The 20,157-nt window shown below is 30.5% G+C and overlaps 3 protein-coding genes across 4 annotated transcripts; all 3 read right to left on the reverse strand.

Annotated features, from left to right (window-relative positions):
- Window positions 1–544: 544 nt before the first annotated feature.
- LOC123300023 (ATP synthase subunit alpha, mitochondrial) lies at window positions 545–3,861 on the reverse strand. The gene is made up of 5 exons (XM_044882480.1): window positions 3,702–3,861; window positions 3,210–3,332; window positions 3,021–3,134; window positions 1,307–2,544; window positions 545–874 (listed from the first exon to the last, which is right to left on the reverse strand). The coding sequence occupies exons 1-5, from the start codon at window positions 3,765–3,767 to the stop codon at window positions 763–765; spliced, it is 1,653 nt and encodes a 550-aa protein (XP_044738415.1). The 5' UTR covers window positions 3,768–3,861; the 3' UTR covers window positions 545–762.
- A 1,207-nt stretch (window positions 3,862–5,068) lies between these two features.
- Window positions 5,069–7,574, reverse strand: LOC123300157 (proteasome subunit alpha type-4). Its single transcript, XM_044882657.1, has 7 exons — window positions 7,486–7,574; window positions 7,291–7,333; window positions 7,064–7,226; window positions 5,922–6,088; window positions 5,672–5,802; window positions 5,333–5,456; window positions 5,069–5,270 (listed from the first exon to the last, which is right to left on the reverse strand). The coding sequence occupies exons 1-7, from the start codon at window positions 7,486–7,488 to the stop codon at window positions 5,116–5,118; spliced, it is 786 nt and encodes a 261-aa protein (XP_044738592.1). The 5' UTR covers window positions 7,489–7,574; the 3' UTR covers window positions 5,069–5,115.
- Window positions 7,575–16,637: 9,063 nt separating this feature from the next.
- LOC123300653 (mitochondrial mRNA pseudouridine synthase Trub2) lies at window positions 16,638–19,029 on the reverse strand. 2 transcript variants are annotated; one of them, XR_006535391.1, is made up of 6 exons: window positions 18,870–19,029; window positions 18,562–18,753; window positions 17,993–18,209; window positions 17,785–17,921; window positions 16,960–17,287; window positions 16,638–16,898 (listed from the first exon to the last, which is right to left on the reverse strand). XR_006535391.1 is itself a non-coding variant. In XM_044883259.1 (5 exons), exons 1-5 carry the CDS (start codon window positions 18,991–18,993, stop codon window positions 17,031–17,033), a joined length of 927 nt encoding a protein of 308 aa, XP_044739194.1. In that variant the 5' UTR covers window positions 18,994–19,029; the 3' UTR covers window positions 16,638–17,030. The 2 variants fall into 2 exon arrangements, 1 of the variants encoding a protein (XP_044739194.1); XM_044883259.1 differs by having other exon boundaries at window positions 16,638–17,287.
- Window positions 19,030–20,157: the final 1,128 nt, after the last annotated feature.

The following is a 20,157-nucleotide window of genomic DNA, read 5'->3' on the forward strand; positions in this document are numbered from 1 at the left end:
CGTACATGGAATGTATAAGTCAATTCATTTTTGAAGATTTGCCAAACAAATCGTTTAAAACTAAGCGCAGAATTAATAAAAATGACAGGGAGTTCTAAATCCTCCTGGTTGGTAAAGACATAGTTGAATTATTAGGTTCTGGCTCTCATTTTCGTAATCCTTAGGCTATGCGACTCGTGTTATTAACGTCGAATAAGTTTAAAGATTTACCTTTTAAGTATTTATCGAATAATAGATTTTCTGACACGATTTCTCTTAGAAATTCAACAATATCTTTCCAAATCTCTTCATTACCCGAATCATTTATTATGAACATACTTACCTAAATTTCGATACCATATAACGGAGAAAAAAAATGGAACAGTATTTGGTTTCATTTTAAATTTATTTTATAAAATGATTTTTCACAAAATTTGAATAATTTTTTCCTAAGTTTTTCTGAACTGGTTTTACAATAATTAAAACTAGTTTTAAATCGAGATAGTACAATTTTATTTCAAATGAACATGTTTCTTATCGATTTAATAATAATTATGATTTTTTGATTTTTAATAACATCGTGTTTTCGTTTAAGACATTCTTACAATTAAAAAAAAAGAAAAAATTAAGAATTTTTAGTTTCATTATAAACTACATAGACAGATTAACAGATAAAAACTTAAATAAATTGAAATTTTCGAAATTAAAACTGTACAACTGGTTTGCTTTTTTTTATTAAATTGTTTTCTTATTATTTATTTTAAATGAAATAAATTTTTATGTTTATTTGAATCCGGCCATGAATTCTGTGACAAGTTTCTTCATTGATGCATCAGTACTGTCGGAGATGGTTCCTTCTTTTGCAATTGTTGCTAATAAATCGCTAGCGGATGCTCTGTAAACAAAAACATAGATTAATTTTAAATTCTAAAACTAAAAACTGTTTGTATTCAGATTTAAAGCCATACTTTGAAATTAAACGTCGAAATTAAAATTTAGCATATTTATGAGATTCTCTTTAGAACTTCGAGAATATTCGAGATGTCAACGAAATTAGATTTTTTATGTTTTTTACTTTAAAATTCCAAAAATAATATATTACACGGCTAGGGTAATCTCTCCCAATTATAATCGCTGTTAATTCCCCTTTTTTACCGGTATATAGATAACTCTGTAATATTTAACAGTCCCCGAATATTATTCATTTACGGATAGTTTCCAAGATTTCCTTGATTAATTCCCGGTCAATAATAATCGCTGTGTATTCCCTTTTTTCCCTCCGATATATGGCCAACTCTGTACTATTTAAAAACGACCGAATACTTACTTAATGTGTTGTGAGAAAGCTTTTTCGAAGGCAGTGATTCTTGATGGTTCAAGTTTGTCAAGATAACCTCGTACACCACAGTAGATGATGGCAACTTGTTCTTCAATAGCCATTGGTACATATTGTCCTTGTTTCAATAATTCAGTCAATCGAACACCACGGTTCAACAATTGTTGGGTGGCAGCATCTAAATCGGAACCGAATTGAGCGAAAGCGGCGACTTCACGATATTGGGCCAATTCCAATTTCATGGAACCAGCTACTTGTTTCATGGCCTTAGTTTGGGCAGCTGAACCGACACGGGATACAGATAAACCGACATTAATGGCTGGTCGGATACCTTTGTAGAACAATTCAGTTTCCAAGAAGATTTGTCCATCGGTAATGGAGATGACATTGGTTGGAATGTAGGCAGATACATCACCAGCTTGTGTTTCAATTACTGGCAAAGCAGTCAATGAACCACCACCATTAGCTTCGCTCATCTTAGCAGCACGTTCAAGAAGACGTGAGTGAAGGTAGAATACATCACCGGGGTAGGCTTCACGACCTGGTGGACGACGCAATAACAATGACATTTGACGGTAAGCAACAGCTTGTTTCGATAAATCGTCGTAGATGATTAAAGCATGTTTTCCATTGTCACGGAAAAATTCTCCCATGGCACATCCAGAGTATGGAGCGAGGTATTGTAAGGGAGCAGCATCTGAAGCGGTAGCTGATACAATAATTGTGTAGTTAATTGCACCAGAGTCTGTTAATCGTTTTACAATTTGAGCGACAGTGGATCGTTTTTGACCAATGGCAACGTAGATACAGTACAATTTCTTCTTTTCATCATCGCCATCATTGAAACGTTTTTGATTGATGATGGTATCAATAGCTAAGGCAGTTTTACCAGTCTGTCTGTCACCAATGATCAATTCACGTTGACCACGACCAATTGGTACCAAGGAATCGACGGCTTTAATACCAGTTTGCATAGGTTCTCGTACAGATACACGTGGAATAATACCAGGTGCTTTTGTACCAACACGGGCACGAGCTTTAGTTTTAATTGGTCCTTTAGCATCAATTGGATTACCTAAAGCATCGACGACACGTCCTAATAATTCTGCGCCAATTGGTACATCGACAATAGCACCAGTACGTTTCACGATATCACCTTCTTTGATCAATTTATCGTTACCAAATACTACAACACCAACGTTGTCAGGTTCCAAATTCAAGGCCATACCCTAGTAGAAAAACACAAATTTTAAGTATTTATTCGAAAAGTTAAATTTGAATTCTACATTTATGATCGAATTATCTTGCGCTTTTTAAGTTATTTTTTTATCAGCGTTAATCGATTATTTGCAGCACCTTCACAGTGGTGACGAAGAGGAGACAATGTCTCATCTTCTCTGTCACTGCCCAGCTCTTGTCATGAGGAGATGGACTTTCTTGTGCCAGCCTCTCTTTGACGACTTCTCCGACCTAAAGTCAGTCGACGTCAAAGCTCTCCTGCTGTTATTAAACAGCTCCAAATGGTTCATGGAGTAGTGGTGGGCCAACCCATTTACGGTATCACAACGGACCTTAAGGTCTAAGTGTGTCCTACCCCAGGACAGCCACTCTAACCTAACCTAACCTAATCGATTATTTCGGCGATGTCACCAAAAGGAAAATCTGAAAAGTATTTTGTGAAATTATTTCTAAACATTTTACTTACTTTAAGACCGGATGAAAATTCCACCATCTCATCAGCTTGAATATTTTTAAGACCGTATACACGAGCGATACCATCTCCAATACTTAATACTCGGCCAGTTTCATCTAAATCAACCTAATTACAAAAACGAAATTTTTTTTGGTTACATAATCTACTTTTTTTAATTTAATTTTATCAATTTTCACTTACTTTTGATATGGCACCTAAGACACGTTCTTCCAAAACGCTGGACAATTCTGCGGCACGGTGACTGCATGATACATTGAATTTACGGGCAGCTACTGTTGCTGCTGGGAATGCAAGATTTGCAAGCTAAAATCAATCAAAATGATCAATTAATTAAATTTGGTAATAACTTGCAATTAATTCAAGATTTTTCACACTTTAGATAGTTTATAACATGATTACATAACACGTCAGATACTCAATTGAGGAGAGAACTTTGAACAGATAGTTAAAATAATCGAAGATTAAATAGTAAAAGAAGATTTAAACTAAACGAAATTAATTTTAAAAGCAAATGATAGAAAAATTTTTTGGTTGCATAACAAAATTTCGATTACATATTTGTGTATTCCATGGAAATGAACTACCTATAATTCGAACACAAATCACAACTTAATTATATCACAAAACAAAATTTAAAAAAAATGGAATAAAATCACTAAAAAAATGAAATACCTGAGACGATGCGCTAGGCAATCGCCTCGCTACGGAAGCAGCCAAACGTGCTGAAAGAAGTGCCATTTTTCTAATGTTACTTGACCGGCCGTATAAATGATGTTGAACAGCGGACTGTTCGATAATGATCCCAGAATGCTTTGCAATTTGACCTACTCTCGTACCCAGACACTTCAATGTTGAATTGGATATGTGTAAATGGGTGTCCTATACACATTACGATTTTAATATCGATTACATTTGTGTAAATAACTTTGATTTTCGTTTACTATTCAAATAAAGGTGTAATTTTCGATTATCGAATGAATAATTGTAATTCTAAAATAATTTTTATATTATAGGAATTCAATATATAACTTAAAAATTTTAATAATATCGATTAAAAAAAATGCGTGTATGGACGACTTTAACGATTAATGGAACCGGATATTTGGCTTATATATTTGAGTGGGAAATTTAATTTTAGATTTTTTATACTTTAAATTTTATTTTAGTAAATAAGAATAAATGATAGATTGGGCTTTGAAATTATCCATTGCGAGTAATTATATGATATTTTAAAGATATACGACAAAAAAATTGTTTGTGTGAAATATTTATTTGGGTTTAAAATTGTCAACGCCCTTTTCGTTTTTACAACCATACTAAAACAATCATTTAAAATTTTGTTACGTTAGTAAATTGTATTTACGGATCGAAAATATAAGTCGTGATTTTCATTTCAAAAACAAATTTCAACTTTGAAAAATTTTCTACCGGCTTTTGCCATTCACCTATTTACTATAGCTCGTGAACTTAGAGAACAATAAAACAGAATCGGTAAATGTTTTAACAATTCCTTAAGCTGTCCAATTCCTTCTTCCGATTTATTACTATTCATGACGCGTACGTGGAAAATTAAAGTTACTTTTATTTCCCTTAGAGTTTCTATTCATTTGTCCGTCACTTAGAATTTCATAAAATCGGAGGTCAGATTGTGGATTTTGAGGACAATTGGAAGAGTGTATGTTAATTTTAAAATCATTTTGCAACAAAACCTGATAATTTCGAAAGTTATACCGATTCCAAGAAATGTTTCAGCAATCATGCTTTGAACACTGTTTTTCTAAAATGAAATTCCCTGACTTTATAGTGTTTCTCATTTGAATAATTCAAAAATTTCCAGTCTAATTAGAACTTTTAATTATTTAACTTTTCTCTTTTTTCACTGATTTCTCTGACATTTCCTTGACTTTTGTAGAATTTGAATTCCCCGAGCTTCTCAGTTTTGCCCAACAAATACACGGATTCAACTTAATTTTCAAAGAATTAAAATAAAAAACTGATTTTTCATGAAATATGAATATTGAAATTTGAAAATATGTGGTTTATTTATGAAAAATTAAAAATTATACAATAAAATTATAAATCAAAATTATTGTGCTTGTTGTTGCTGTTGCTTTTCCTTTTTAGCAGCTTCATTTTCAGCTTCCTGAGCTTCGAATTTTGCAATTAAAGCTTCCACTTCTTTACTGTTTAAAATATTAATAACAGTTTTACCATCTACTCGTGTTAATGTAGCCATTTCCACTAAAAAAAGAATAAAAATTGAAAGATAAAGCTTTAAAAGTTTTATATAGAATTTATTCAACCTTTCTCTGCTGTAAGTTTAGTCATGTCTAAAGTTTTACTTAAAACTTTAATAGCCAAGGCTTTGCCATCTTCAAGGGTTGTTTCACCTTCTTTGTATTCTTGTTTTAAACTTGATACTGCAGCCTAGAAATAGCGATTATAATAAAAAATTATTTTTTTTTAGTTTCTATTTCTTGATGGGAATTTTTCGATTATTAGTTAAATTAAGGTAGTTTGATCGTTAAACTACTTTTCTTAAGAATTTGATGAAATTAAAATATGAAAAGGTAGTTTGACTATTATAGCCAAACTACCTTAACAAGATTTAACTATAATTCGAAAGTAAATATAAAACTTACAGCGCTATTATTACCAATACAAGTTGCTTTCCAACCACTGTAATTTCCACTTGGGTCTGATTGATATAATTGATATCCGTAATGCTTATCCCAGCCCATATATAAAATTGACACACCAAAAGGTCGTTTGCCTGTAATTTAAAAAATAAATAAGAATATAAAAAATACGGCTCTATCTGATTTTGAATTTGACTAGGGGACTGACATGAGTAAATCTGGCACTGCTGATGATAAAAATTAATCTACAAACCTCCATATTGTGTATAAGCTTGTTTCACGTCACATAACCAAGATACAAGTTGTTCGCATGGAATTGATTCACCATACTGTAGTAAATATCTTTGACCAATCAATCGTAATTCATTAGTGAGTACGTTAGCGTCAGATGTTATTCCGGCAACACTGCATACCATGTCGCTAAAATCAATATTAAATTTTGTTATTTTTAACCCCCGAACTAAAAAAAAAGGGGTTTTTCATCGCTATGTGTGTGTGTCTATCTGTCTGTCTGCCTGTGGCATCGTAGCGCCTAAATGAACCGCCAGATGAATGCCATCGTAGCGCTAGATGAACCGATTTTGATTTTTTTTGTTTCGTTTGAAATGATATTTCATGGAGAGTGTGCTTGGGTGTGTTTCAAGTGCGAGTTTAGGATTCCGTACCCGAAAAAACTTAAAAAATTGGCGATGAACTTCAAAATCGGCTTAGTTTGAAAAAGGCTTTAAGAAAAAGGTAATTTAATGGAGAGTGTCTTTAGACATGTTTCAAGTGCGGAACTAAAGAGGAAAGCCAGCTGTTTTTTTACATTCTTATGGCTGTGCATATTTGTATAGCCTCTACAAATTGAGCTAGAGGGTTGAAAATCGGTACGAAGTTTGGCATAGTGTAAAGAATTTGCCTTATGGAGATGTTAACTTTCCAAAACCACCATCTGCTTTTTAATACCCACAAAGGCATGATTTTCGCGGTTTTTAAGACTTTACACACCTCCAAACACCCTAAAAATTGAACTAGAGAATTAAAAATAGATATCTAAGTTAAGTTAGTATCAAAGATGTACCTTTTTGGGGATAGCAACTTCTCAGTCCCTCAAAACCATTTGTTAATACCACAAAATCCTTTTTTTACACATTTTGAAAACATTTAATGTTTTTGGTAAAACAAAAATTCCATTTTAATAAAAAGCATCTAACAGTAATAAACATTTAATGAAGGGGAAATATAACTTAAGTTATGGAGCTCATCTACTCACGAGTTTTTAAGCAGAATGCGAAAATTTACTTTGAAATGGCAGTTCTTGCAAAGGGAAGCGGATTTCTCTGCGGTTACAGTTTCTGACATGGGTAGTTTAGGTGCCGAGTAATTTAAAAGTACACAAATCTCATAACTTACTCATTTAATTTATAAATTTTCTCAGAAAAGAATACTTCATCTAATAATTTATTTGTATTCCGTCTTTCAGCCGCTAAAACGATTCCATCATTGGCTAAAATCCCTAGACAAGTACCAGCATGACTAATAGCTTCCATTGCATACTCCACTTGATATAAACGTCCTAAGTTTAAAAAAAAAACATATTCAGTTAATTAGATTCTAAAGAAAGTATTTTTAATTCATACCTTCTGGAGAGAATATTGTAGTTCTCGTATCATATCGACGAGCCTTTAAAAAAAAGTTAAATTATTTTCTTAGGATGACAATGCAATAGCTTTAAACATAACCTAATTTAAGTTAATTTTAATAAAAGTTCATGTATAATTTCGTGGTAATATTAAATATGGAAATTATTTAAGAACTTTATTGAAAATATTTACCATTTTGAATTTATTTTTCAAAATATATAATTAAATTAACAAATTCAATCTTTTTAGAAAATACCGACAAACGATGATGACAGTTTTGAATTGAAATTAAAAATCATAGAGATGTTTCTTTGAATGACAAGCTTTGAAAAATACATAGAATATTATACATCTCTATGGAAAAAAATTTCGATAATTCGCGGTCGAACAAGTTAAAACTTAAATTTGAATGCACGTGAAATAGCCCCAAAAATCATGGGTTCAATAAATAGAAAACTAATTCCATTTCATCGTAACCAGAAGATTCGTTCACCTCTGTCATGGAATAATGTATAATTAGCCTTTTTCCTGGGAAGATTAAAAAAAGATCCTCTAGATGGCAGGATAGCACCCCCCCCCCTAGTGTTGACATCTAGCGGATCTTTTTTTAATCTTCCCAGGAAAAAGGCTAATTAAAGCATTATATTTTTTAAATAATACTAATAAAAAACTACATAAGACAAATTATAAACATTATCATATTATCATTAACTCCGGACATACAATAATTAATAATTCCAGGCCTTTTTTTCTGAAGATTAAAGAAAAATCCGCTAGATGGTGACACTAGGGGTACAAATATATCCTGCCATGTAGAGGATTTATTTTTAATCTTCCCAGGAAAAATGCTAATTGAAAAATGGATATAGTAATATATTAAAGAATACGATAACATTCTTTTATTATTAAACTCTAGACCTGGAGGAAATCTAGGAGGAGGAAATCTATAGATTAAAGAAAGTAGTGATTCGATGATGTTTGGGTAAACTTTTTCATAAGCTGAAATTTGGAATTGGAAAAAGCTGGTACTGTAGGCATGAATAGAAGACTGAGACCAAGGGTGAGCGGGGACTCTCAAATATAACACATTTAACAAATTTTTCTAAAAGTTATTCTATTAAGTTTCGACGACCAGCGGGAATGGGTTAAGGAACTGTAGCTTCGTCTTTTCTTTCAATAATTATGTAATTCGACGACATGTAACGAGTGGTTTGAAGTTTTATGCTAGTGTTCCAATTCCGTTTTTTGGAACTTTAAGTATATTTTGATACCGGAAATCCTTTTAACCATGGTGTAACTTATTTCCATAGTTTTATTTTATGTTTGTATTATTGTAACACATTGTTCTACATATTTTTACGATATTGTTGACATAATTTTTTTGAATGCGTTTATTATTATATTATTTTAATATTACTTATTTTGATAGAAAATATAATCACTGTTTAAAATGTCTCATTCAATGAAATATCATGGATTTCTGAGTGAATATGAATTTATGAGTAGATATGATTTTCTAAAAAAGAAACAATCTTCGAAGATTGAAGAATCAACAATTTCTTCATCATCATCCTGTGGAACTCCAGAACATGAAGACTATGGACATCCGATTCCTCCTGAAGGATGTTTTCAGCCCAGTCATCTTTGTAGTCCAATTGGATCATTTGAAATTGAATCTGATTACAAATTCGACCTAACAATTCTTTTACCAGAAAAGAAAGTCGATACTGATTTACGAGAATATTTATGGACAAATGAGTGTAAAAATTTATTTATTATATTACATTTACAATATACTAAAATAAAAATTTGAGACTCTAATGAGGAATAGGATATTTTATGAGGTCGTATATGTATTACATAACTCTGGAGACTAAAGAATAGCTCGAAAATTTATTTTATAACGTTGGTCTTCATAAAGTAAAAAAGATTTGGTTTTTCAATTTAAATTCGATTGAAAAATGTTTGACAAAAGATATTTTGTTCTTTTATAAAAAAGAAGCCGCACTTAAGCAGAATGATCGTTTCGGCCAAACTTCTTGATACTTTAAATTCGGCACTCTAGTGCTTGATTAAGTAGTTTTAATGGGCATAAAATCAAAAAAATCCGAACTTTCGAGACACAGGGGTCTAAATTGTAGCATATGATCGTTATAGGAATTTGGGAGATATCTCTTCGAATTGTGCGAGGCACTAAATTTTACTCGTCCTGGATCTATATTTTTTAATTTTCTCGCAAGCGTCAGATATCCATCTGTATTGAAATCAGTGAAATAATATATTATGTTACCAATAGGCCTTTTCATTTTAAAAATTAATATAATCTGCCCGAAACAATTGTGAAGGGTTATTAATTACAGGTTATTTAAAGACCTTTCGTCAATTAGATCATGCGCATTAAGATTATTTATAAATGATCTAAGGTTATTTGATATAGTGAAGTCTTAATAAAAGTTTGAGAACCAAAACAAAAATGGCAAGTAATTCATTTAAAGATATGATTGCAAACAATATTATTAAAGAGGAAAATATTAAACTTGAAAAACAACTACACACGGAGTTAATAATTGGAGTTAAAGATGAAATCTTAGAAGAAGGTGACACCGACAATATTACAATACAAGATGGACTGCTGGAACTGGAAGGTAGTAATAGTGATGTAAAGGAGGAAATATTAAACAACAGTAACGACATTGGAATGGAACATGAACAAATTAATGAAAATTACGAGCAATTATCTAAATTTAACTACGAAAATATGAAACTTGAAAAACAACTAAATACAGAATTCATTGTTAAAGATGAAAGTGTTTCAGAACCACAACGAATTAATACTACAAAAAGACTATTTGCATGTGATATTTGTAATAAAACATGTACTCAGCAAGGTTCTTTAACTAGACATAAACGGACTCACAGTGGTGAAAAATCATTTGCATGTGATATTTGTAATAAAACATTTACTGAGAAAGGTTCTTTAGTTAAACATAAAAAGACTCATAGTGGAGAAAAACCTTTTCCATGTAATATTTGTAACAAAATGTTTACACAGCAGTATCATTTAGTTCAACATAACCGAATTCACAGTGGAGAAAAACCTTTTTCATGTGATATTTGTAATAAAAGATTTACTCAGCAAAGTACTTTATTTACACATAAACGGACTCATAGTGGAGAAAAACCTTTTCCATGTGATATTTGTAATAAAACATTTACTGAGAAAGGTTCTTTAGTTAGACATAAAAGGACTCACAGTGGAGAAAAACCTTTTCCGTGTGATATTTGTAATAAAACATTTACTGAGAACAGTTCTTTAGTTAAACACAAACGAATTCACAGTGGAGAAAAACCATTTTCATGTGATGTTTGTGATAAAAGATTTATTGCGAAAAGGACTTTAGTTACACATAAATGGACTCATAGTGGAGAAAAACCTTTTCCGTGTGATATTTGTAATAAAACATTTACTGAGAAAAGTTCTTTAGTTACACACAAACGAATTCATAGTGGAGAAAAACCTTTTGAATGTGATGTTTGTAATAAAACATTTACTACATCATCGCATTTAGTTAGACATAAACGAATTCATTCCGGAGAAAAATCATCACCACAACGAATAAATACTACAAAAAGACTATTTGCATGTGATATTTGTAATAAAAGATTTACTGCGAAAAGTTCTTTAGTTACACACAAACGAATTCACAGTGGAGAAAAACCATTTGCATGTGATATTTGTAATAAAAAATGTATTCAGCAAAGTGATTTAGTTAAACATAAACGAATTCACAGTGGAGAAAAACCTTTTGCATGTGATATTTGTAATAAAACATTTACTTGGCAAAAAAATTTAGTTGTACATAAACGGACTCATAGTGGAGAAAATCCTTTTCGATGTGATATTTGTAATAAAACATTTACTGGGAAAAGTTCTTTAGTTAAACACAAACGAATTCACAGTGGAGAAAAACCATTTGAATGTGATGTTTGTGATCAAACATTTACTTGGCAAAATAATTTAGTTGTACATAAACGGACTCATAGTGGAGAAAATCCTTTTCGATGTGATATTTGTAATAAAACATTTACTGGGAAAAGTTCTTTAGTTAAACACAAACGAATTCACAGTGGAGAAAAACCATTTAAATGTGATGTTTGTAATAAAATGTTTACACAACCTGGCAATTTAGTTAGACATAAACGAATTCATTCCGGAGAAAAATCATCACCACAACGAATAAATACTACAAAAAGACTATTTGCATGTGATATTTGTAATAAAACATGTACTCAGCAAAGTGATTTAGTTAAACATAAACGGACTCACAGTGGAGAAAAACCTTTTCGATGTGATATTTGTTATAAAAAATTTACTCATCAAAGTAGCTTAGTTAAACATGAACGGACTCATAGTGGAGACAAACCATTTGAATGTGATGTTTGTAATCAAGGTTTTTTAATTATAACATAAACGTATTCACAGTTAAGAAAAACCACAGTGAAGGAAAACCATTTGCATGTGATATCTTGGTATATATATTATTACTCGAGCAGGTTTTTTTCTATCCTTTCCTTATCTTCCTTATTCCTTGATTCAACATTTTCAAGCTTGATATAACTAAATTTGACGAAAATTATACTCACGGTCTAAAAATGTACCTAATATTAATTTAAAAACTTTTTAATTCTGTTCACCGCTTTTCTACGAAATTTAAGCATCAACTAGGATGTAGATACAATTTTTTATTACGTAAAATAAATATTTTCGACATTAATTCCGGAATGTATTTTTACTTTTGTGTAGTACTTAATAGAATATCTTTTTGATTTTCATATCGACAATATAATTCTATAGCAAATCCGATTTATCTTAAAAGCTTACCACCGACAAGATCCTTGTATTCCAGGCGGATTTGATGACGATATCGTAAATATTCGGGAACTATGAATTTTATCGGTGAAGAGCTTCTTTTATAAATCAAATTTGCTAGGTCAAAGGTTTTTTTTTATATTTTGTAAAATTGTTTTTATATTTTTCAAATATATGCATTTTTCGGAAAATCGAATTTTATTTAAGGAAAAATTTAATTTTTCTGAAACCATTCAATGTTAACGGCAATCAGAGGCTATCAGTTAATCAGAGTTAAGATCCTCGTCCTCTCCGTTAAATTCCTCATCCATCTGAGAAATTTCACCCGGGCAAACTGCCCTGGTCGGAAAAATATTTGAAGAATGAATTAGTCTTAAAAAGTCTTAGTAACTTTGTTTTTCTAAACGTTTTTGGATTGTCTAATTCAGTCTGATCCAATCTAACTCGGAATTAGAAAGTCCAAAAACGTTTAGAAATTCAGAGTTTCTAAGACTTTTTCTTTCTTTAAATATTTTTTCCACCTGGTGGGATAATCGTACAATTTTGTTTGCTTACAACACTTTTATTAATTTAATCAAAACTAATGATCTATTTTGATTCTTACAGCTGAAAAACTATTGTCTGAAAATGATGTTGAGCGATATAATCAATTGGTCAAAATACATAAATCTGAAACTGTACGAAATATTATTGATCAGTTGGCTTCAAATGATGATACGATGAGTTTAAAGGTATTTGAATCAATTTTTTTAAACAAGGTAGAAAAATGTAAGGTGAATGTTCAGACAGCGAACACGACATTCATTGAGACTGTTAGGCGGCACGAAGTTCGTCGGGTCAGCTACTTTCTTCATATTTTGATATTGATTTACAATCAGAAATTCAGCAATGCATTATGTTAAATAGTACGTTATGGCTTGTTTTAGATTTGTCACTTCTCTAGATTTGATTGGACAACTCCAGAAATCGTTTAATTTCTCTTGACCCCCGATATCTAAATAAATTTTCGAGAGTTCAGGATAAATAAATAACTTTTTGATTATAGTTTTCATATTTAGATAAATTCGAAAGTTCTGAGATGCTTGTATTTTTAATTATTTGAAAGATACGAAAAAAGTGGTAACTGGGTTGATCTCCCAACTTCCCGTAACTTTTACCTGAAACCCTAGCCCGTTTGTCATTAGCCGCATGTTTAACTTATAATTTTTTGTTTTCCAGTATTATGGATTAACTAATAGAAATTATATGGCTTTACTTGAAGTATTAAAAGATAATAAAACAGTTAAATATTTGAATCTTACAAATAATCAATTTAATTCTGTGGAAGTGGCTAAAATTTTTGCAGAGTTAATAAAAGAAAATCGAACAATTAAAGAGATTAATTTGTCATATTGTTTGTATGTGTGTTATATTAATAATTATCATAGGGCTAGGTGTAGTAATTGACAGTCATTTCAGAGCAGCTTGACATTTGAGAGGATGTTGACAACGCCGTATCATCACGTAGATGAATATTTAAGATCCTCACGGATTGATGATTGAATGTTCTTTAGCATAGGACCCCACGCTAGCCTCTCTTTTCCACTGGAAAGTCTGTGTAATTGTCCAAGGTTCCGCAATGGACGAGGAAAAGACCTGCTTTAAATAAAATTATTCTATTTCTTCTAGTTTTTATGTTACACCCTTTGATTAAAACAAAACAGCGTAACATTTGTCTCATTTTACAGTATAGGCCCAGAAGCAATGGCTGTTTTTTCAAAATATTTATCTCATAATAATTCCATAAAAGTACTAAATTTATCACATTGTAATATTGAAGATTATGGTTGTGAGAAGTTTATGGAAGGACTTGAACAAAATAGCGAAATTCAAACATTAGATTTATCCTACAATAAACTCACTGATGTTTGCTGTGAAAGATTGGCCCAAAGTTTATTTTTGAATGATTATATTCATGATTTAAATTTAAGCGGAAATACGTTTTATGAATATGGTAAATTTTTTTCACTAATTTAAGCTGTCGATGCTAAGGCGCTATTAGTTTTAAGTCGTGTTTTATCAATGCCAATTGATTGAAAGACATGTAAATAGAGTTCTAACGTGCGTTGGTGTTCTTATGTAAGTGAACAGCAATACGGAAGGGATTCCCAAGTAGGGGCATATTTTTTCATCGTTTTTATGGCATGATGCTTTTGGCGGGTTTTCTTAGCCCTTTTAATCTTTTTTCAAGGTTTTTAAAGCTTTGCATCACCTTTCAATAATAAACATTTAATTAGGGGAAAATACAACTTTAGCCGTGGAACTCTATTGCTCACCGTTTTTTTCTATTAAATATAATCATTCATTTCACAGGTTTAAGGCAAATAATTAATGGCTTGCGTGATAGTTTTTATAAAAAATTAACAGACCTCAACCTGAGTAATTGCGGTATTGGTCCTGGAAATGAAATAACTTTAAAAATACTTGTGTCTCGTATTCCTGGACTTAAACGTATCAATCTAAGTCGAAATATGTAAATGATAAATTTACAGAAGGGATCATTCATTACATTACATGTAAATAGAATCGTCTTTAACCTATGAGAAACCCTGGGTACTTTACAATATGGTCCCCTATGAGAGCCTGTAACTGCAATATGAAAGCAGTCCAAAAACGTTTTTATTTAAAATATTTTTTCCACCAGGGAATCTGTGGAAGTAGAAGTGCGGATCCCTAGGTATTTACTCAGAATTTAATCGAACAGAGCTATCTGCATGTAAATTAATAATGGATGGTCCTGAAACTCATTTGTCAGCGTTATTTTAAAATATTTTAATTTTTATATTAATTCAGGATTAATGGATCTTTAATTGAATCACTTTCTAGAGGCTTACTTAGAAACGAAGAAACTCTTCTTTCATTAAATTTAGGATTTAATCCATTAACATCTGAAGATATAGGAATTTTGTTAAATTCGTTTGATATAATGCTTGCAAATGATCATCCATTCAATGAATTGAATTTGACAGATAAATACATTCCAAAAGAATGCAGAGAGGTATCATTCAATAATTTTTACTTACGAATGCTTGAAAATCGATTTATACATCTAATACATCTCTTCAATTAATTATCAGATAATCCAGCGTTTAACAAAATATGGAAAACGTGTTATATTTACTGATTACTTAAGTAATTATGTGTTGCATGATCCTGATATGAAAATGATCTTTATTAATCGTATTAATGCGTTATTGGTAACCAAACGTAAAAAGCGAAAAGGTGCCAAAACATCACTAGTAGATAAGTAAGTAAAATAATCCTTAAAGGATATGAGACAAGGATTTTTACGTTGATTTTTGCAAAAATTGTTTGCTTGATGCTTATTGGCATACATTTTAATCTATAGTGGCTAATACTTCGTTTTGTAGTTAATCAATAAAAAAAAAAAAATTGTAGAGTTCGAATGGAAGACATCATGTTCTGACGTCAGAAAGGACCTAGTTCTTCGGGTTCACAAGATTGGTAATTTGATCCACATAAAACAGTTTTGTTTAGCTAAAAATTATAACGGAATACTCCATAAATTCGAAATGGGCTCCCCAATTTTAACTTAGTATCCGTTTTGCATTCTAATTATAATTGATACAACTGCAATTTGTCCAAATAATCTTACAACAAAACCTTCGAACTAAAATGATAATTATTTATTACAAGCAACTATTATCAGATAAATTCTTCTATAGTTTTTTCGAAGTACTGATGAGCGAACGGTATATGACTCAAATGAAATTTACAACAATGTTGAAGCAAAATCGTTTCAAAATGAGTACAGAATTCATAAAAGGATTGGGAAAAACATTTGAAAAATATCCAAATATTGTGGATGTAGAGTTAATGCGCGAACTATATTTTCAAACATATCCAAAATCAGAAAAAAAACGCCGCAGAAGGAGGCACAGCAGGTCTTCTAGTTCAAAAAGAGATAAAAGCTCGGACAAAAAATCTTCAAATCTAGATAAAAAGTCATTGTTTCCACCCAAGAATTCAGTGAGTATAAGCAAGAAAATTGTAAGCCTAGAGAAAAATTCATTGAACTCAGTCGAAAAATTATCGAGCCCAGAGAAAAATCCAAACAAAAAATCTTTGAATCGAGACAAGAAGTCTTTGAACTCAAATCAGAAATCTTTGAATCCAAACAAAAATTTATTGAGTTCAGATAAAAAATCTTTAAGCTCAGACAAGAAGTCTTTAGGCACAGAAAATCAAGACAAGATTTTTTCAAGCAGAGACAAAAAGTCATTGAGTCCAGAAACGAAAACTTTGAGCTCGAATAAAAAATCTTTTAATTCAGAAAAATAACTTAAAATCATCTCCTGGTTTAAAATAAGAATCAAACGAGCGTAGGATGAAAATTTCTGTGAATAAAAAATGAATACCAAGCTCGACATCATGCTAGAATAAAACTAAGTAATAACAAAAGAATGTACTGGGCTAAATAATTTAATTCATGTATTAAAATGTAATACAAATTAAAATTTAATGAACGAATTTTTATTTACAATATAGACAACGAATTTTCCATTCACTCTGGAACTCAAAAGCCGCTTTTTCTCGCTTCAGCCTGAAATTCCTTAACTTCTGGATGTATCAGTTTGGATTAGAATGTGGTAATAATTCCCTAGATTTCCGCATGATTAACACATTTGAAAAAGCTACCATTTATGTCGGCTCTGCTTTGTTTACTGATTGAATTCTATAATATAATTTAGAATCAAGTACCAGAAAGTTTTTAAGTTGTTTAACCATTTAATTACCATAAAAGCTTTTAATTTTTAACACACAACACTGCTAAATCATTTTAATATCGTCGCCAAATAAGAAAACGTTATAATTGGGCAATACTTCTTTGTTCATTATTTTGTATTGCATTTGTTTTCTCAAAATAAATCTTTCGATTATTCTGAATATTATCTAAAACATTTTGTAATGTCCAATGTTTTTTTAACAACGCATTTTCCGTTGTGTAAAAACTATGACGAATACATTGAACGCCAGTACAATGTGCAGTTGATTTCATATTCATTCCAATATCGTGAATTAATGTATGTAAATATTTTTCGTATTCATTTATCGAATGAATTTCTGTAACAAAAAAATATTTTTCTATCAAATAACTATTAATTTTTATGTTTGACTTTGAAGTTATGCAAAATTAGGAGTAAATTATGATTCAGAGCGTTTGTTCAGAAATAGTCGAATACACACGGAAATTTATTAAAGTGTTTTACAATTTTCCAAATCATAACAAATTCTTTGGACATGCTCTCGGTTGTTAATAGTTGTGAGACGTCAATTATTTTTCTGAGGTTGATTCAATTTGTTTTTCATTTCCTTGAATTGAATTGAAGCGAAAATTGTTTATTCAAATATACTTATTCCGATTCGAAATTGACGCGGAGTTAAGGCCAATGGCCACCTCAGGGATCAAAAGGGGGAGTCCCCACTTGTGAGCACACGCGATATTATGTTATTAAATTTTTACAACTGTGTACTGCTTAGAATGCACCCAGCGATATTTTGAAGATACAGGAAGTTCTTGAAACAAATTAGTTAGAACGAAAGCCCAAGTTTAAACTTACCAATTGTAAAATATGGTAAATTAAACTCAACACATTTGATTCCATACAATAATGGAGTTTTTGTAATTTCTGGTTTAACATAATCGGAAACAGCTAATTCATAGGCAGCTTGTGATTGTATATCAACTCCCCATAGTCTAGAAATTCAACGAAATACATTTTTTTTTTTTAAATTTCTATGTATTTTGAAATATATTTTAAAACTTACTCAAATTTCTTTTTTTGGTGTGAAGCTTGTATTGATGCTAGTAAATTATCTAAATTATATTTTTTAATATGTCGAAAAGTAGATTTTTCAACAAATTTTCCATCTTTATAATATGTATCACTTGCTAGACCAAAACGACCTTTGATACGATACGCTCTCGTTCGATAATTTTTATTCATATAATATGCGGTTTTTGTCCCATCATTGATACCAATTACTAAAATTATCAAATTAATAAGTGCATAATGTTAGGGGGCGTTAAATCAGATAGTGAAGGAAGTATAAAACACACAGCTATGGTCGTTTTATTTAATTGTTTAAGGCCAATTAAATTTGCAGTGGATTTGGATTTGAAGGGGCTCCCCGAATCAAAGATTGGTACATTTAAAAAGTTTATTATGTATATGCTTATCAAAGTAGATTTATTTCGTATATATCTAAATATAAGAAAAAGACTCAATATTTCTCTTTGTCCCTGGAATCGAACCCAGGCATCTAGACAACGGCTGAGGTTGTGATTTGAATGTAACTCCATCACTTCAACTATTCAACTTGTACTAGAAACTTACATGTTACACCACTAGTATTAAATCCTAAATTTAAAACAGGATTACATCTAAAATCAACTTGTTTATACGATGGTCCTAATACAGCAGGGTGATCACTATAACTGGACTCAACATGTACGCTTAATTGTTTACTAGGATCACCTTTTATAATAACATTGGCTAATCGTGGTCTACCTTCTAATTGGGACAATTCTAAAAATTAAAAGAGCTAATCAAAGTTAAGATTAACAACAGAAGACAACGTTAAATACGTAAGGTTATATATTCTATGGTTAAATATTAGTTGAAACTTTAAGACTATCCCTAACCTTCGCATAGTTTTGTCTTTATTTGTGAACATAATCGTTTCAAAGAGACTTCGGCTGGTTTATAAACACAAACAATACCATTTAATAATTTAAAAACAGTCTCAGAATTTCTAGTTATTGGCATTTTTATATTTTCTGAATTTTTAGGTTATTGTGTGGGAATCATGCTTATATATTTGTTTACAGAATTTTATCATTTAATGGAAGTGATTGTTTTACTTCCATTATTGTAAATTATTATTGAGGTAATGTGATTACCACTGATTAGATTCAGTTAGAATTCTATTCAATATTCGAAAATTAGAGAAAATATATACAAGATTCTTAGAGTAGAGTGTAAAAATTTTAATTATTCATTATTACTAATTAATTTTATTGATTATGAAATCCTAAAATTTATGATAAAAATGATAAATTAAAATAGGTCCTTTGGGTAATGAAAAAACTTGATTTTCTAGTTGTTTTATATAAGAGAAAATTGCTACAAAAGATTTGCACAAAGGTTTAGTTTTTTTATTAAACGGATACCTACTGACTTTTTTGCTTTGAATTAACTTTAAAAATAAAAATACACTTATTCTCTAGAAAGTTTACTCAGCAATTATAGGCTCTGATATTTAAAAACTAAAGTATTTTCTCTAAAATTTGTGGAAAAAGAATATGGATATTTTTGATAGGTTTGAATTGATTTGAGTCACGTCATGAAATTAAAATCAGCCCATTATTTCCAGTTAACTATTCATTACATTACAATCAAATAAACATTAAAATTAAACTATTTCACAAAATTTCATCAAATTTTGACGGGATAGTGAGTTTCATTACTTTTTTAGTTTATTACAATAGTTTATTAAATTTTTTAATGAAAATAAAATAAACTAATAATTTATCGTTATTCGATTTACATGTCTACATCAATATTTTTATTTTCAACCAAAACAAAAAGCTTCTGGTGAGTGTGTGAAATATATCATGTGATGATGAGTCTGTGAAAGATATGAAAAAGATTATTGCTAGTGGGATACTGGTCAAACTAGTCTCGTTTTTATTTCTTTTATTTTAAATTAATTTCACAATTTTGCACTTGATTAAATTACCAACATTTAATTTGTATGAATAATATTTTATATTCTGAACCTAAAACGACCCAAGAATTTATCAGCTAAAGAACTTAAAGAGGCTGCACTTTTCTTATGACAGATGGCGTTAGGTAAAATTTTCTAATACTTAAGATTATGGTATTCCTTAATAAGTGAAAGGTTTCAAAGGGCATTAAATCCTAAAAAGT

Source organism: Chrysoperla carnea, chromosome 5, assembly GCF_905475395.1.
Source record: "Chrysoperla carnea chromosome 5, inChrCarn1.1, whole genome shotgun sequence".
In the NCBI taxonomy this organism is placed as follows: Eukaryota; Metazoa; Arthropoda; class Insecta; order Neuroptera; family Chrysopidae; genus Chrysoperla; species Chrysoperla carnea.